The 18,718-nt window shown below is 35.5% G+C and overlaps 2 protein-coding genes across 4 annotated transcripts in view; one reads left to right on the forward strand and one right to left on the reverse strand.

The window, feature by feature from the left end:
- LOC148176780 (uncharacterized) overlaps nucleotides 1-18,718 on the forward strand; it is a 264,781-nt gene that overhangs the window by 215,047 nt on the left and 31,016 nt on the right. The window lies entirely within an intron of this gene.
- On the reverse strand, nucleotides 9,590-18,588 carry LOC148176793 (uncharacterized). Its single transcript, XM_088033051.1, has 3 exons — nucleotides 18,264-18,588; nucleotides 10,061-15,473; nucleotides 9,590-9,947 (listed from the first exon to the last, which is right to left on the reverse strand). The coding sequence occupies exons 1-2, from the start codon at nucleotides 18,324-18,326 to the stop codon at nucleotides 10,824-10,826; spliced, it is 4,713 nt and encodes a 1,570-aa protein (XP_087889177.1). The 5' UTR covers nucleotides 18,327-18,588; the 3' UTR covers nucleotides 9,590-9,947; nucleotides 10,061-10,823.

Here is an 18,718-nt window from a genome sequence, read left to right on the forward strand (position 1 = left end):
ACCCCTTGACAGGTGAAAATTTGGGGTTATTCGAATCAAAACAAAGAATGAAAGTGATCGTAAAGAGCAGCAAAACGAAGCCAACGGTAAGTAAACAGCTGGAAAATTATTCATCAACCAATCGTAGACCTCAACGCACACTATGAACAAAATAAACAATCGCAAGAAGAAAAAAAATAGCAAGAGTAGCACCGTTGATGTTGCGGTCAAAAAGAAGAACGACCCACGACACGATCAACACCAAGCAGGCTAACGTGGTTGTGAAAAGGAAGAAAATAGAAGTTAGAAAAGTTAAAGCAAAGATGAAAACTAAAGAGTTGCAACCTAGACAACCCCGAGGAACTTGTAGCAGTCCTCCAGCTAAAATTCTGAGGCTCAAACGTATTCCTCCAGTCACCTCCGAACTGGTACCTAACAAACTGGTAACTATTAATCTAATTGAGCAGAATTCGTAACGGACAATGTAACTCGCCATGCGGCTACACTAAAATAGGCAACCAATAAATTACAGGCGTCAAAAGGTCACGAAAATCAACCCTTTCTAACACCTTCCCGTTTAACTCGAAATTGTCACGTCACAAATCCCTAACACAAATTTATACCGTTACATAAATCCCACCCTTTCCTCGTTAGAAATTTTCCCAAAATTTCTCAGTGTGAGGTATCGGCGAAATTTGTACTTCTCAACCTAATGTTCTCCACAACTTACTAAAACCCGAAAATATTACATTTGTTACGAGCGATTGGATCACCCTTGTGCCCACACTCTAAATTATGCAGCTACCTTAAAGGTTGGGCGCTTGATCCTCTCGTCAAAACAAAACCACTAAACAAAATCAAAATAAAACTCTCTCGAAAAGAACAATACAACGGAGTGTCAAAAGTTCACCGACGACCACGAAAATCGACCGGATCATCACAACATGAGGTCAAAGGCTCAGCTCGGACCCTCGACTCCTTGCATCATAGCTCCTTAGTGAGACAAAAGTTCTCAATACATAATTGTCAACAACAAAAGAAAAGAAGACGTAGCCGAACACCTGTATAGCCAATGGAAGACCGAATCAAACTCCCTAATCAAGGCGCCAATGCCAACTTCGGAACTTCACTAGCTGCATAAGAGGCTGAGGTACAGATCGATACGACTCAACATCCCGACTGCAGCGGAAAACAACCTAACGAATCGCACCTACCCGTACAAACTGTCAAATCCTAAACCAAAACGGAATCAATCACAATATACCAAAGAACAACCAAACCAAATTGCGAATGATCCCCAATACAGTAACACAGCCGATGGAATCAAAACTACACCTCATACAAGGACTAATCAACGTAGCACACCGCAAAACGAATCTCCACTCCACACAGGAAAATTCGGTGTCAACCTAGCCTTAAACAAAAGAGGTTTGTCGGCGTTGCGAACTACTTCGACTTTACGACAATTATACCATCTACAAATATCAACACCAAAACCATCAAGAAAACCACAGATCCAAAGATACAAAAATACACGAACGATGACACTATTAACGTCGCTCCTCTGGAGACAGACACGATAACAGCTCATTATCGGACACAACCACACGACCGCTTCTTCGAAGACAGACGCCGAAGTGGCTGATTTCGGTAGCCGACCACTCTGGTGCAGACGCTACTGAAATCCACACTGGGGAAACTGGCTGTACGGACTACCCATATCACCGTAGCAGGTTACCCTGGCCAGACATTGTCTCTCCAATTCCTCTAAGCTTTCCACAACTGGTAATTGTTGGACGTAGAACGGAGCGAGGTTACGGGTAAGGATGTCCAATCTCAGCTCCCTCGGAATGGCTCCATGTCGATCAAACAGTGACGTCATACACGCGAGGTACTCGATAAACTTCTCTTGCTCGCCCTGCTTCCGTGCCAAGATCTCTCCAAATAACCGGTGGCTGTAGTCCGGCGGCAAATAGTGGTACCGTAGCAGATCCACCAACTCTCCCCAATTGTGTACTCGAGGCCGTACCGAACGGAACCACGTTAGAGCCTTTCCCTCAAACAAATCGATGGCCGCAATGAATAAATCGCGTTCGGAGAACCTTCGTGCTACCCTCAACTCGGAAACCCTATCTAAAAATTCGGGCACCGATAATCCTGATGGCTCTCCCGAAAATTTGACACCCCATTTGTGTACGGGCATATCGCGATGCTCCGTCGGGCCTCTCACGACGCGACTGGAGTTACCCTGCGGGCTGCCCTCCGTGTCATCTAAATCACCAGACTCCTCATCCTCCGACTCCACGGATTCGTCCCCCGAAGGTGGAACCACTCCCATAATGGCGCTAAGGTTGAAGTTGCCAAGGCTGCGACGGGCCTTGGTTGCTTTATCCAGAGTTTCAAACAGCTCCGACACCTGGGAGACCAAGGAAGCCCGGGACGCTAGATGTTCCGCCGTAGCATCTTCCAACGGTGCGCGGTTAACCCTGTGGAGGAGGTGAAGCAACCGACTATAAATGCGTTTGAGCCTATTATCACGCGTCGAAGGTTCCTGATACACGTTGATCGCCGTCAGCAGTTCCTTATACTTGGCCTTTATCCTCGGCACCTCGACCTCATACTCATAAACGAACTGTGCGTCGGTAGGGTGAGAGGTACCGTCCGCTTCCGCTTTGAGAAATACCCCCAATTCCTCTCGTAACACCTCCACCGACCTCCCGCTGGGGTCTACTCCCCTAACCCGCAGTTCAAATTCGAGCTCGTCGCGTCTTAGGTGCCTTGCCTCCATCACCACGGCCGCAAAAAAAAATAATTTCCAAAAGAGCAGAAAAAAAATAAAAAAAAAATTGAGTTAAATGAGCTGTCTCTACTTGTGCCCCACGTTGGGCGCCCCACGTTGGGCGCCAAAATTGTCACGCAAAAAAAAAAACAAACTGACCGACTAAAGTCGCTCGGGCCGGCTGGTGACAAAATTACGCCGGTAGCTCAGTCTGGGTGGGTTCGTTAAAACTCACCGACCCGACAATCTTGAGGGCGCCAGGATCCTCCGGCTACGACTTGCGAGTACCCGGATCCAAAGTACTCGGTGTAGCTTACCCGAACGAGAAAAAAAAGAAAACGAAGAGAACTCTAACCAGGAACGAATATATTAAAAAAACACACTAATAAAACCTAAACAAAAAATACAGGAAAACAAAGACGTCGTCTTTACACCGGCAATCGTTGCTGTTAGATTTACGACGATTCGCTGTAGACCGAACGCTTGCGCAAGCCGACGGCACACCGAAAATCCGCGCAACAATTCGATCGTACAAACTCGCAATTACCGGGTCCCGACTTACAAGGACGTCTGTACAACAAAAAAAACAGAAAAGAAATGACTAAGTGTGAAACGGTTGATTACAGTGAAGCTGTAATCTCCCAACTACTAATTACAAGTAACAATTAACAAGGACGGTTACGGTGAAGCCGTAAACTCCTACAGGAACAAGTTAACAAAACGGTGACACGATGACTCGAACAAAAACGTGGATAAAACGATCTGACCTTGACTCCTACAGCTCCTCCTACCGACTCTCCTCTAGGTGCTCCCGACTGGTGAGCCTTCCCGAATCCAACAGGGAAGAGGTTGTACGGCTCGGTCAAAACGGTCAGCCGCAATCCAGTTTCGAACTTCCAGTTCGCACCCCCAACCAAAAGGGGAAAAAAACGAAACAGAGAATAGCCCAGAATAGAACAGGCTAGAACCCAAAATAGAAGGCCGATGGAAAGCGGCCTTAAAGTTTTCCACGTGGTTCACGTCGTGGTGGCTTTACTCGATCTCGAGACCCGACAAATTCCGGTTGCCTCCAGGAACCTTAGTGACCCAATCCAGATACCAATGTACCAATCAAACCAAAAAGGCCACTAAGTCACACTCCAAATTCCAAAATACCGAAACACTCTGGAGCACCGTACGCCACGAGATCTAAAACGCAAGAGAACCACGGAACCAGAATGGCTGCTATCGCTTCTTCGGCTCTACGTCACATTTCGTCATTGAGAAGGTGACCCCTTGACAGGTGAAAATTTGGGGTTATTCGAATCAAAACAAAGAATGAAAGTGATCGTAAAGAGCAGCAAAACGAAGCCAACGGTAAGTAAACAGCTGGAAAATTATTCATCAACCAATCGTAGACCTCAACGCACACTATGAACAAAATAAACAATCGCAAGAAGAAAAAAAATAGCAAGAGTAGCACCGTTGATGTTGCGGTCAAAAAGAAGAACGACCCACGACACGATCAACACCAAGCAGGCTAACGTGGTTGTGAAAAGGAAGAAAATAGAAGTTAGAAAAGTTAAAGCAAAGATGAAAACTAAAGAGTTGCAACCTAGACAACCCCGAGGAACTTGTAGCAGTCCTCCAGCTAAAATTCTGAGGCTCAAACGTATTCCTCCAGTCACCTCCGAACTGGTACCTAACAAACTGGTAACTATTAATCTAATTGAGCAGAATTCGTAACGGACAATGTAACTCGCCATGCGGCTACACTAAAATAGGCAACCAATAAATTACAGGCGTCAAAAGGTCACGAAAATCAACCCTTTCTAACACCTTCCCGTTTAACTCGAAATTGTCACGTCACAAATCCCTAACACAAATTTATACCGTTACACAGGTTGTACTAAAAGAAGATAAATCTGAAGAGAACAGACCGTGGATCAAGTGTGGAACTTTAACGCCCTCGGTTTTTGCACGAATTGCATACAACATTTTTGTACTAGGACTATAAAGTGACACTTTACGGATGCAAAATCGTGTTTTGCATCGTCCACTGGTAGTAAACAACTGAATCTGTTTCTGTGTACTAATTATTTGGAATATACCATGATTTTGACCGAACTTCGACATTATTTCGGGTTGTATTTGACTGAATCCGGACCTGACGGAGCAAAATCGCTCACGAGAACTTCCGCGAGTTCCAAAGAGTCAACTTGAAGCAGTAGTTATATAAGGAATAGCACTGTCTGACAGAAATTCAGGCGAGATTTCTCTCAAGTTTATTACCGCTTTTTAATAAGAAGATGCAATGGTAATGTTTATATTATGACTCGGCTCATTTTGATTTTCAAATTAAAACTCTTACGTTGAGATGTAAATAATTGCCGACCGTTGCACATAAGACAAAAAAAAACTTGAGATTTGAGAAGTTCATAATGTCGTGTTTTCTTTTTTGTTCAAACTCATTCATTAGTTACACTTGCTTTGTTTCTAAACTTACGAGTAATTACGAATTCAGAACGGTCAGCTCACAGTAAAATTCGGAAAAACTCAAGTGTTTTATGTGAGCGCAGTTATGCAGAAAACATCCAATCGACATTGACATAGTTTTGAGATAATCGACCTTAAAGAATTGAAAATATTTTTTAAGTTTTAAAGAGTAGTGAACAAGTGAAGTTTATTGTAATGTTTTTTATGCCTTTGAGACACTTTTGTAAACAAATATTTATGTTATTTTCGAGGATATTTTCAACACTCTACATGAATTTCTTGACATTTTGGAGGTTAGATTTTTTTTGAAAAATAAATAAAAACGTTTTAACGCGTTTGGAATTTATTAATTGGTATAATAATTAACAATAATATTCACAACAGAGAAATCATATACTCCAATTTCAAAATCTGAAGTTTGGACGTTGAAAAGTTTAGATTAAAAAATAATCAAATGGTACGTTTTTTTGAAATGTTTTCAAAAGTATAAATAGTGACGGATTGCTCATTTGATCGTTTAGACCGTAAACAACAAAAAGGGAGCATGTGGGTTGGATATTTTCTGCTAAAATTAATAATGATTTTAGAGGCTAGTACCGCACGGTTCAAATTGCAGCCTTAAGTGTTAGGATACTGGTTGAAGGGATCTTTTATAATAAAGAAAATCGTATTAGTTCATTTTTTGCAATTTTGTGGGTTGTATGGTTTCTGCATACCTTTTTTAAGTCAAAGATCACGCATAGCACATAGTACAAGGTGTTTATAAATGTTTCTAGCATCAAGGGTGGCTCTGAAATTCCTGTTGTAGACTATTTTGCCGCTTTGTTTTCATAGTGAATATAACTCTCTTGAAGATTGTTTATAATGTTATTTACGTCAATGACGTTTCAGTTACAGTTTTGTGTTCAAGTTTTTGATTTCCAAGTTTCAAACCACAAGTGAACAGTTTATTTCGCAAAACTTACTTTGTTCCATGTTTGAGGTTACCTGCAAATGTCAGTTGAAAAATCGAAACCCACATTTGTAATGAGCGGCAAATTTCTTTGACATTTCATAGCCACCCTTGATGCTAGAAACATTTATAAACTTCTTTATTATTCACTTTGCATTGAATGGGAAGTAAATCTTTTGCATTTCCAACATAATGTTAATAATTGTAACCAATTTTATTTATGTCGTCTTTAATTTCGTTCAGTTGTTTGAAAATAAAAAAAGACGACGACACGCTGTTCCCAAGCGGTTACCCATCCAAGTACTGACCGCGCCCGACGTTGCTTAACTTCGCTGATCAGACGAGAAGCAGATTTTTTTAAATACAGGTTTTACACCTGCAACCTTGGTTGCCTACATTTTCGGTGTTTCGCTTTCTATTGGTTGCTTTCTTTTAGGGAAAGTTACACTGTATAAAAACCCTAAACTGATATGTTCCTATATTTACAAAAATTACTTAGATTACACAGCTCAACAAAAAAATTTTTTTTGTTGCCCTGAATATCTCTGCGGATTTCTATGTTTTCAAGATAACAGTTTTCGAATATATTCTTGAAAGTACTGAATTGGCTCTAGTTTTTATGATTTTGGGGTATTTTATATTTTTAGTAATTTAGACTTGGAGTCGGCTCTTCAGAACACGAATTCTAATAAAGTGTTTATTATTATGTTAAAATTCGCTTTGTGCACGCCACGTGACCAACAAAAGTTGGAATGCTTCAAGATTTTCAGTAAATATGAGCATAAAGTTTCACTTTCTCTAGTTATCTAGACAGATTTCCTAAGAATCTAGAAAATTACAAGGAAATTATAGTGAAGAACAGGGAAAGAGCTTTTACCATTCTAAAAGTGATGATGATGAAAGAATGGTATCAGAGTTGATGGAATCGTCACTCAATGGCAGATTACCTAAAAAAAATTGCTCCCAAAAAATTATACAAAAGTCGCGCTTATAAAATGCTTTTTAAAGTTAAGAGGGTCTTTAAACTTCCATAAATTCTAATAGTTTTGTTAGTACTCTAAATAATGGATGCGTTGAATTTAAAACGGACATTTCTAGAATTTTTCAAATTTAAATTTGAAATTCATATAGTGGATAAAAATTAGTTTTAACAGATTAACATGGAATCAGACTCACTTAAATCGTCAAAGTTACAAATAAAAAATTAATCTCTCTTATTATTTACTTATTTATTTATTAAATTATAGTAGTACATAATTCGTATTATCTATTATTTAATCTAAAAATCTAAAACTAAATAAAAAACTTAATACCTAATCCCACATCTCCATATTTGTAGGGATAGGGGAGTTAAACCATTTTATACTGCTCCCTTTTTCACGGCTTTGCGGGTGGAGATTTAGTTAAATGTTTAGTTAAGTACTTGTGTCTTATCCAAAGATCCTTCCTAAATGAGTTAAAAATTATTAGTTAATGAAGAGACAATAGAAATTGTTCAATCTACGAGATATAATCTACTATGACGTTAGGGAGATAAATTCTGAAATCACTTTTCGCACCAGCAATTTGAACGACTTTTTGAAAATTACATTTATTTTTTTAAAACAAACTTGTTTCACGACCGTCATTATTAGAAAAACTGTATTTAACGACGCACATAAAGAACAAAATTATACACAGCTTCTAGAGCTTTGTCAACTATGAGCGTTTGCAAATTTTCAAAATTTTGTCTTTAAAAGAAAGTTCGTTATTTTATGAAATCGTTCTTGTTCTCCCGCTCATTTATGAAAAAACATCTCCACAACGCCTAAAAAGCAAATTTGACAGGTCGTAAAAACATCATCGAGAAGCAACTGGTCAAATTGTTGCAATTGTTAAACGATTAAATTAAAAGTATGTAAATTTTCGTCGTCGATTTCTCGCTTATTTTTGCAGCAACGTTGGGTTATTGAAGCTCATTTTACGCAGAATTTCACGCAGATTCTAAATCTGGACATAACGTCCACTTACGACAACAAATAATTAAATTATAGTCCATTAAAGTTTCAAATGGTAAATTTTCAGTTCCAAAATGTTAAATGCTTAATATCTTTGAAACTACGGCAGATATAAAAAAAAACAACCTGCGCTATAAGTTTTCTCGCCTTTTCTTCCTTTAGAATTCGATCTAAAATGTGCGAAATTTGATGACCATTTTTTTCGCAAAAATTAATTAAAAATTTGGAATTTTTTGTTTTTTTGATCGCCACTCGTAAATTATTTGGCCTAGCAACCTGATATTTGACCAGTCGATAGATCTTAAGTTGCACTTTCGATTTATGTATAATTGAAATGTATTTAAAGAAAAAGGTCCTTCTAAATTACCCCAAAACGATCTTTTGAAAACAATGTTTGGCCAATGTCTCCTTTATTTGTGAAGCAAACTAAAGTTGTTGGTACTATTGAACGGAAAATTTCAAGCTGAATCCAAAACTGTTCTACTTTTTTTCGTACGTCAAAAAATAACGGAGTTATTGCCGATTAAAATTGTGGGTACTCGCGAAAGGTAATAATTTTTGAAGATTCAAAAAAAATCGTTGTTTCATATCTCAAAAACTATGAGATATCTTTTTTTGTTTGCTAAGAATTCGTTCTTGGATTTTTCAGAATTTAAAAATTTGTTCACTTTTTTTGATCGATTTCTCGCTTATTTTTAGAACACACTTGCGTTATTGCGCTTCATTTTACACAGAATTTCGAGCAGATTCTAAATAATATGAGCTCTAAATTCACACAGGACAACAAATAACTGTGTTTTAACCTATTTAAATTTCGGGTAGTAAATTTTTAGGATCGAAATTTTTAATGCTGAATATATTCGAAACTACGACAGTTTGCTACACCTCGTTAGAGTCATTTCGCTTAGTTTTTTTGCCGCTGATTGTATCTACAAAACTTGCAAGTGCATTTTGAGCGTCTCGCGGCAGATTTTCAATATTTCGCTCTATTTTCAAGTCGAATTAGCCTATATTTCTCAAAAACGGGACTATTTAGTGTCTCAAAGCCCTCCTTGGAGACATCAGGTCAGTGTGCTAAAAAGGGGGGACACTCTCCTTCAAATCGAACGTATTTATTATTATTAGTTTCCTGTTTACCTTCATCGGAGCGATTGCCAAGTTGAGGTTTTTTTTTCCTTCTTAATGTGTCAACATTCGATTTCACATAATGAATTTCATTGCTCTTGATAAATTTATGTAGACCAGGAGTTCATAAAGCTGGTAAGAAAATTTATTAACATTTATTGTACAATTTATGTTCTCTGTTTTATTTCAATTGGATGTTACATAATATAACTAAAATAAAACAATACATAAAACATAAAAAAAGTTACATACTGTTTCAGAAACAAAAAAATATAACGACATAGAGAAAAACTAAAACTAAAATTGTTAAGTAACAAAATTACGCTTCATTACAATTTTCAAAGTATAGTTTACTTTTATAAAAAAAACAAAAATTCTACCAGACTGCACCAACAATTTAATTCAAAGTTGAAGAACAAAAAGATTTTGTAAAGTGGTCTTGGAATCTGATTTTATGTTGCGTCGACGCAGTTTGATTGCTACTGCTGTAACGCAACTTTGATTTGCCGCAAGTTCACTTGAAAGCAGGCCTGGAACCCAAACATTCTGCCACTATTACGATTTGTATTTTTTATGTGACGAAAATGATAACTGATGATAGCTTTTTCGGAAAGAGCCAAGCAGACGAGAACTGAAGAATCTGAAACCCCAAAATTTTGAGAAACCCTTTTAAATCAATTTATTAACAAAGTAATTAAATTAACACTGTTAAACAATGTAATTTACCCCCCCTAAAGGAGTGTGAATACTTACAAAAACGTTCCAGCGTTGAATAAGATGATCCTTGATGAGAGGATGGCAAGCAAAATTGTTGATGATGTTAGATATTTGAAACGAATGAAGAGTTTGATTTGAAAATACCGAAATTTAAGCAGTAAACATTGTTAATATGTTCCAGTGGACTTGTGTTTTCCACACAAAATTGTATATTATGTTTCGTAATCAGACAAAATACTTACGAAACCATGCACCCCAAATTTGCGAACTATTGCAAATGATGCAAATTATACAAAAAATATAAAAAAGACAACGACCAAGCTTTTTCAGAAAACTTGAAGTCGAAATCGGCTAATAATAATAATAATTTGAATTTTGAGTATAAAAGATTAAATATATCGAGCGTTCAAAAAAAACGGATTAGGTCACCTATGAAATTTTTCCTAGCGTATGTCGCATGGTTCATGTTGAAATGACACTTGACATTACTAATGATATTCCTAACCTCACTTTATCCCAGACTCAAAAAATTAATTAAACGCAATTTATGAGAAAGTTGTTTTTGATGTGAGACCACAAGTCAGAGAAGCTGAAGTCGTAGCCCAAGGATTTGCAATGTGTCAGCCACCAATTCTAACATCAAAAAAATGTTGCAGTTCGTCGTCATGCAATTTCTCCGTGATTAATTAGTTGTCACTAATGTCATTGTAGCTTAGATCAACGACATACTTCCACGCTGACAAAAGCATGTCAAAGGTAACTGTGATCTGTTTTTTATTTGAACGCACGATGGTTTTGGTTAGTACCGCGTTATTTGTCCTTGACAAGCAAAACTTAGATATTCTTTTCGTAACAATTTCACAATTTTTTCTCTGTTGTCAGTGTAAAAATCTAGAACTGAATTATCCACAATTAAAGGTATATTAATGGCCCCTGCCTCAATCAACAAGTCTACCAGTTTTACTTTTCTGTATTTGATAGCAACAATCAAAGGTGTATCACCATTTTTGTTAAAAGTATTGATATTGGCCCCGGTCCTGATTAGCAATTTGACGACTTCTTGCCTTTTGTATCTGATGGCAACAGTTAAAGGAGTATCACCATTTTCATTGGAAACATTGACAGTTTTCTCGTTAATTAACAATTTCGCTATTTTTTCTTTACCATATGTGATGGCAAACATTAAAGGAGTATCACCTTTCTTATTAGAAGCTTCGATGTTGGCACCGGCCTGCATCAACAATTCCGCAATGTTTTCTTTGTTATATCTGATAGCTACATGTAAAGGTGTATCACCATCTTCAGTTGAAGCACCAATGTCGGCGTTTGCGTTAGTCAACAATTTTACTAGTCTTTCTCTTTTGTCCACGTTAGAATCTAAAATTGAAGGCATGATAGCAACAATTAGAGGAGTTTCACTTTTTTGGTTGGGCGCATTGATATTGGCTCCCTTCTCAACAAACAGTTGCACTAACTTTTCTTTTCGATATCTGATAGCGAGAATTAAGGGTGTATCGCCTTTTCCGTTGGAAGCATCGATGTCGGCGCCTTTAGTGACTAACCATTTTACTATGTGTTCTTTCTTATATTTGACAGCAACAATTAAAGGTGTGTCTCCATTTTCATTACGAGCGCTGATAGTAGCGTTCGCGGTCATTAACAATTCCGCAATTTCTTTCTTTCCGATTCTGCAAGAAATAATCAAAGGCGTGTCGCCTTTTTTGTTGGACGCATTAACATCGGCGCCTTTATCAATCAACAATTTTACTGTTCGCTTGTTTTTATTTTTGGTGGCAACGATTACAGGAGTGTCACCATTTTCATTAGATGCATCAATTCTGGCATTTGCGTTAATTAGCAATTTTGCTATTTCTTCTGCTCCGTTTCTGCAAGCAACGATTAAAGCTGTGTCGCCCTTTTTATTGAAACGATTGGAATCAGTCTCTGCTTTAAATAACAACAATTTTACTATTTGATCCACCCCGCTTCTGCAAGCAACAATTAAAGGTGTGTCGCCGTCTTTGTTGAAAGCATTGACATCAGCTTCCGCGTGGATTAACAATTCTGCAGTTTTTTCTCTCCCGTTTCTGCAAGCAACAATTAAAGGTGTATCGCCAAGTTCATTCGAAGCATCAACGTTGGAACCTTCGTCAATTAACACTTGCACCATCTCTTCGCAATTTCTTTCGCAAGCAATCTCAAGCAAATTCTGCTTCCTCCCATAACCGATAGTTAGTCGGTTTAGGAGGGATTTAAGAAAAACGACGAATCTTGGAACAACAAAAAGAACAGAATAAAGCAAAACGTTGCAGTGAATGTTGTAATTGTCCTCACAAGGTTGAGATCGAGCTTTTTCCTCCATGACTAGGGGAGCGATGACGTTTTTGATCTCTTCGGCGTATTCCTTCGCGTTCATCCCGAATAACTCATCCTTTTCATTGACATCGCATTTTTCTAGCAGCAAATCAATTGTCTCTAAATGTTCCAAAGGATTGTCAGTGATGTTGTTGTAATCAGCGTTTAGATGGTAGTCTGTACCCACTTTTTCAACCGATGATAGTTTCATTCTTTTACTCCAAGAACACGCCAGCTGCAAAGGATTTCTCCCACCTGCATCTTTACGGCCAATTTCGGCCTCATTTTCCCTCAGTTGCGAGAAATTCTTGCATAAAACCGCTTTGTGAGCAGGACAATCTTTAGCCAAAATAAAATCGAAAAACGAACGAATACTCTTGTACTGGTCATAGAAAAGGAACTTTTTGATTTCACGGTTTTCTTGTCGTGCGAGAAAACGTGCCACAAAGTACTCGGCGTAGGAATGATGAACAAATTTAATAAAACGTTTCGCGTTCATTTCTACAATTTGCGTGACGAAACCGAACCGATCGCAATCTAGATCTTCCCTCATCTTCTTGTTTAATTCTTTTACATTCACACCCAACTGCTCTAGAATACTTTCAGTAAAAACGGTCTTCAAAGCAAAACGTTCAAATTGACTGATCAATGCCTGCTTCTCGTGAGTCAATTCATCTAGATCTTCATCGTCAAATTTTGGATTTTTTTTGTAACAAAAATTCATTTTTTTTTCGACAAAGTACTCATAAAGATCACTTAGAGAGAAAAATCCTTCCGAAAAGTCTTTAACTCTGTTTAAATTCAATCGAAACGTTTCAGTAAGCATGTAAATTTGTAAAGGAAATCTTAGAATATCTCTGTGTCTGTACAATGTGTCGTTATCTATTACTTTTGATGTTGCAGAATTCAGATCATTTTTATCAGAAGCGAGTCTCTCAGTGATATAAGCAACTTGTTGGTCTTTATCAAACTCCGAAATTGTCCTCGATAGAACCCCAAATCTCGATTCTAAGTGTCTTTTTAGATGTTGTCGACAAGTTAACCATTGCACGATCCCGCGTTCCGAAAATTGTCGTATAATTGTAATCATCGTTTCACGATTTTGCTTAGACATTTCATCTAATGCATCCCAGAGATAAACAGTTTCAACACTTCTTGTTTGTATCAGTGAATTTACAACGCGATGATCAAAGTCACTCCACTTCGGATGCTTCAGTTTTAGAATTCTCTTATTTAGCTCATCAATGTCTTGACATGTTTTAAAGAATCGACATATTTGTTTCATGTCTTGAGGCGTAATAAATGTCGCGATTGTGTCCGAAAGAAACCTGTTTTTCAAGCTCCTCAATAAACAAGTTTTCCCAAGACCAGGATCTCCAACGACCAAATGCAAATTTCTTCCAGTATCTGTTGCAACCAGATCTTCCTCCTTAGTAAAACCGTGTCCCGACCGAAATTGCTCCAAACTAGAAACGCCATCTTTGCTTTCCAGCAAGTCTATCTTTCCATCAATTAATTCAAAGTGGTATTTTTTTGTTTTTTTAGTTTTTTCGCAAACTTTTTGAAACTCTTGTGTTGTACAGAGACCACTAGTTGTAAGAAAAACCGGTTTGTGATCCGATTCTGGAAAGTTTTCTTCATTTGGCTCATCCGTGTTAAAATTCACAGGTTCGTACTGTTTGAGAATATTTATGTGTTCATCACTATGAACGTTACTAATTAAAACCAAGTTGTCGTTGTTGATTTGATTTAAAAATTGCAAATTAACAAAATTTCGGGACAATTCTCTGGGGATGTAAGGTACTGGGAGGTCTTCAAGTTCTTGTTTAATTTCGTGGTCCTTGTCCACCATTAACATTAAGTCGTTGGTTGTGATTACTTTATCTAGATCGTTATCTGTGACAATCTCTTTTAAATTAATATTCATGCCCGAAATCAAACAATTGAAGTTTGACAATATATCAGTAAAGATTTCAGAGTAATTTTTCAAGTCGGACAAGTTTTGAAAAGGTTTACCGATGTCACTTATATGACTTATGTCACTTGTGGAATTTGTCAACAATATAAAATTCTTATGGCTACATAACTTAATGGCTTTATAAACTTCCGAACAAGCATTTACAATAAGTGGACAGTCATCATTCAACAACCACAAAAATTTTGTATAGTCTTCGTCAGTCAAGACATCACTTTTTGTCAACTGATAATTTCTGTTTATCTCTTTTGTTTTTTCAGATGTTAAGTTACTTTTGTTCTCAATTGACGTTTTTCGTAAGCATTCAACCCACTGCTCATCAAAAATGGTGATACGAAACTTTGAAGTTGCTTTTTGAAGAATTTGTCGATTTCTGCTGACGTCCCCGAAGGAGAAAAAATTTACATGTGCTAAAACTAAATACAATGCAAACAGCTCTTTTATCATTGATTTATTGAGCTTTTGTCTAGGGCCTTTTTCAAGATTCCAATTCTCAAAAAAGTTTAAATACTTGTCTGAAACTTCATTTCCACAAGAAAACTTGTTTTTAATTCGCTGAGAAAGCTTGTTTTCCAATTCTTTGACGTTATTCTGATTTGTAAATACAAAAAAATGTTCAAAAAAGCTGAAATAATCTTCTGAAATATTACGTTTAGTTTTGTCTGAAACAATCTCAAACTTGAAGCATTTTTGATTATCTGCATTAGTGTTAAGTAAAGGTACAGCGTCGGTTTCTACAACTCGTACCTTAAAGTGTTGATCAGCAAAAAACTTGTATTCACTTTTGTGTGGAAAACTATTATTTGTAAAGAAAATTAAATCAAAACCGGAGAGCCTCTTCCGTTCTTTTTTAAATGATTCAAAAAAAACTGGGACAGAATGTGAACCCTTGAGTAAAGGCCAGTTGCCTGTTGATTCTGAATGTGTAAGTTGAACCGCGTAATTAAATTTACTTGTTTCTATAACCACATCATCGAAACTACCAAAGCCATGCACATTCGCGGCCATTCTAAAATCATCAACGGAGTCGTCCTCCATCAAATTCAGTACGACATTTGCCATGAAGTAGCTTTCATATCGTTTTCCCAAATCAGTTGATTCTTTTCTTTTTTTAAAGACCTAAAATACGTATATTAAGTCATATACACTTACGATTTTTAAAACTAGTTTAAAACAGCGTTTTTCAATTTGTCCTTCCAGCCACTTTTAGAGCTCTGATAAAATTAATTTAGTAGTTACCTTGAGTATTAAAATAATAAATTATTTTTATGCTCAATGGTAGTTATAAGTTATAATATGACATGGGCATTTGAATTTAATTTTTTTCATGCTCATTCGGACTTGTAGATTTATTTTATTTATATTATTATTTATTATTATTTATTTATTTTATATTAATTTAAGACGGCTAGTGGTTGATTGTGTTTTGAAAAGTCAAATCAAAAAACCCATGATTATTTTTATATTTTTTTATATTTTGCCATCAACTTTTTGTGGTAAACACAAAAATAGTCTGAGTATTTTCTTCCAATTGCAATTTTCTTGACTTAGAAGTACTAAAGATATAAAATTTTATAATAAATTTTTAGAATTTCTGGTTCAGCCCATTTTACTTTACTTTTTTGATTTAAAATTTTCAAATTTGGCCGAGTAAACAAGCAAATTTAAATAAATAATTTCATTTAATTTCGATCTTTCAGCGTTAAAACTGCCAGAGAAATAAAATGTATAAGAAATTTTGGAATTTTTGAATCGTCTTAAAAATTTTTAAATGCATCTTTGTTGATATTTTAGCATTAACTGACAGTCTGCCTGTCTTTTTATTGATCTTAAGTTTTCTAATACCGCCGAGTAAAGAAACTAGTTTAAATGGGTATAGATTTCAAATTTTGATTTTTTGGGATTAAAATTTTTAGATGTAAAATTTACTAAAAAATTTGATTGAATGGTTTGTTCTCAAATCAAAAATTTCTAAACCTTTTCTTTTTTGGTCTAAAAATTTCAAATTTGGCAGAGGGACCAACCAAATCGGAACGAGTAATATGTTGTAACAAAAATTTTAGACTTTTTGGTAAGTTCTTAAAGAGAAAATTTCTTAAATCTCATTTTTTCGTCTAAAAGTTTCCTATTTGGCTGAGAAAACAAGCGATTTAGAACAAATATAGTCTTCTAATTACAACCGTCTATCTTTAAAACTGCCAACAATAAAAAATTTAATAGGAATTTTTGAATTTTTGTTTGTTCTCAAAAAAAATTCTATAACTTTTTTTTTGGCATACAAATTTTTAATTTAGCTGAGTAAAAAAGTGAACCAGAACAAAGATTGTCTTCTAATTTCAATGGTTTAACTTTAAAATTGCCAGAAATATAAAATTTAATAAAAAGTTTGGATTTCTTGGTTCGTCCTCAAAACGAAAATTTTTAAAACCTTTTATTTTTGGTCTAAAAATTTGTAATTTGGTTAAATAAACAAGCGAATCGAACGAATAATGTGTTCTAATTTCAATGGTTTAACTTTAAAATTGCCAGAAATATACAATTTAATAGAAATTTTAGAATTTTTGTTTTGTCCTCAAAACGAAAATTTCTAAAATCTCACTTTTTGGTCTAAAAATTTCTAATTTGGCTGAGAAAAACTAAATAAGCCAATCAAAACAAATATAGTTTTCAAATTTCAATAGTTTGTTTTTAAAACTGTCAGAAATATAAAATTTAACAGTTTGTCCTCAAAAAAATTCTTTTACTTTTTTTTGGCATACAAATTTTTAATTTAGCTAAGTAAAAAAGTGAACCAGAACGAAGATTGTCTTCTAATTTCAATGGTTTAACTTTAAAATTGCCAAAAATATAAAATTTAATAAAAATTTTGGAATTTTTGGTTCGTCCTCAAAACAAAAATTTTTAAAACCATTTTTTTTGGTCTAAAAATTTGTAATTTTTAAACATTCCGGTCAAAAATTCGAATTTGGTATAACTTAAAATTGGAGCGATGTCACGATTTCTTGTCTAAACTAACCTTACTTTTTAAGGTTACATGTGCTCAGAAAGTGCCGAAGTATAACAGACCGTAAAATTGTCTTGGAACGGCATATTTGCAGTAAAAAGGTTAGTTTAGGCACAAAGCGACATTTCAAACGAACAACGAAAAATTTACATTTTTTTAACTCAATTTTTTTATTCATGCAGTAATAACAGAATCGTTAAAATTGCTCTGATATTAAGAACCGAATTTAACCTTAAAGATTTTAGGAAAACTTTAGAACTTTAAATTTTAGAAAATTTTCAGGAAAACAAGAACAAATAAAATTCAAATTTATGTTATTTAAAATAATTTAAATCGTATTTCTTTGATTTTCGGTTTTGAATTGGGGATTCGTTTAGTTTAGCGTAGACTCTTAATCTATCCGAAGAGTTTGAAACTCCCAAACGCCTTTCAGGCGAAACTGGTCGATAGAACTAGAAAAGAAAAGGTCTAGAAGCAGTTACAACCAAAGTACGGCGCGTTTTGTTCACTTCAACAGAGCGAGACGGAGTGCTCAAATAATGGCTATTTAAAATTTTGCAAAAACAGAATTGAAGGTAATTCTGCTTTCAATTTTTTAAAGTGATTAATTGTATTATTTACTAATCATTATCAAACAACTTTGAGAGTTACTAGTTAACTAACTGAACAACGGTAAATAAAAATTTTAAACATCTTTTGTTATCTTATCACTATCAATTTACAACCTTGAAATTGAAGGTGACTAGTTCTTATTAAACTGCAAAATTTGCTGAGATGAATCAGATATTAGAATTTCTTTGAAATTCTAAAATTTCAGGTTATAACTCTTACTACTTTTTAAACTGTACCAATTCCTCCCAGGTTAAAAAACGCTGTTATTTTTAAACCCTTTCTATAAAACTTACCTTATTGTTGTCTGGTGGATGTGGGCGTTTAGAAATACTAGATGCATCCATTTTTTCTTCCATATCACAATTTCACTCAATTTGTTACACTCAAATCGTGTCAATTTTTAACGGTTTATTTAAGACATGCAATACTTCAAATGCACCGAGAAAGATTGTATGTGTCTTTCTATTGTTTGTTATCTATTATTATCTATTAATGCTTCAATTTGTTCGCTTTATACTTTGTATTTAATTGAAAGTTTTGCTATCTGTCATAGGCATCCGAACCTATAAACTTGGCGTTGTCTTTTTTTGTAAACGGAAATACTGTAATTATGATCAGTACTAGTACCTATATGGAGACGATTTACCATACTAAATGATGTGGATTAACATTAACAATCTAATTGACTGATACTGTGTTCTGTCTTGGTATCTGTCATTATCCAGTTTGACGTTTCAATGTCAAGGTC

Source organism: Gnatocerus cornutus, chromosome 3 (assembly GCF_029298725.1).
Source record: "Gnatocerus cornutus isolate USDA-ARS CGAHR chromosome 3, icGnaCorn1.1, whole genome shotgun sequence".
Taxonomy (NCBI): Eukaryota; Metazoa; Arthropoda; class Insecta; order Coleoptera; family Tenebrionidae; genus Gnatocerus; species Gnatocerus cornutus.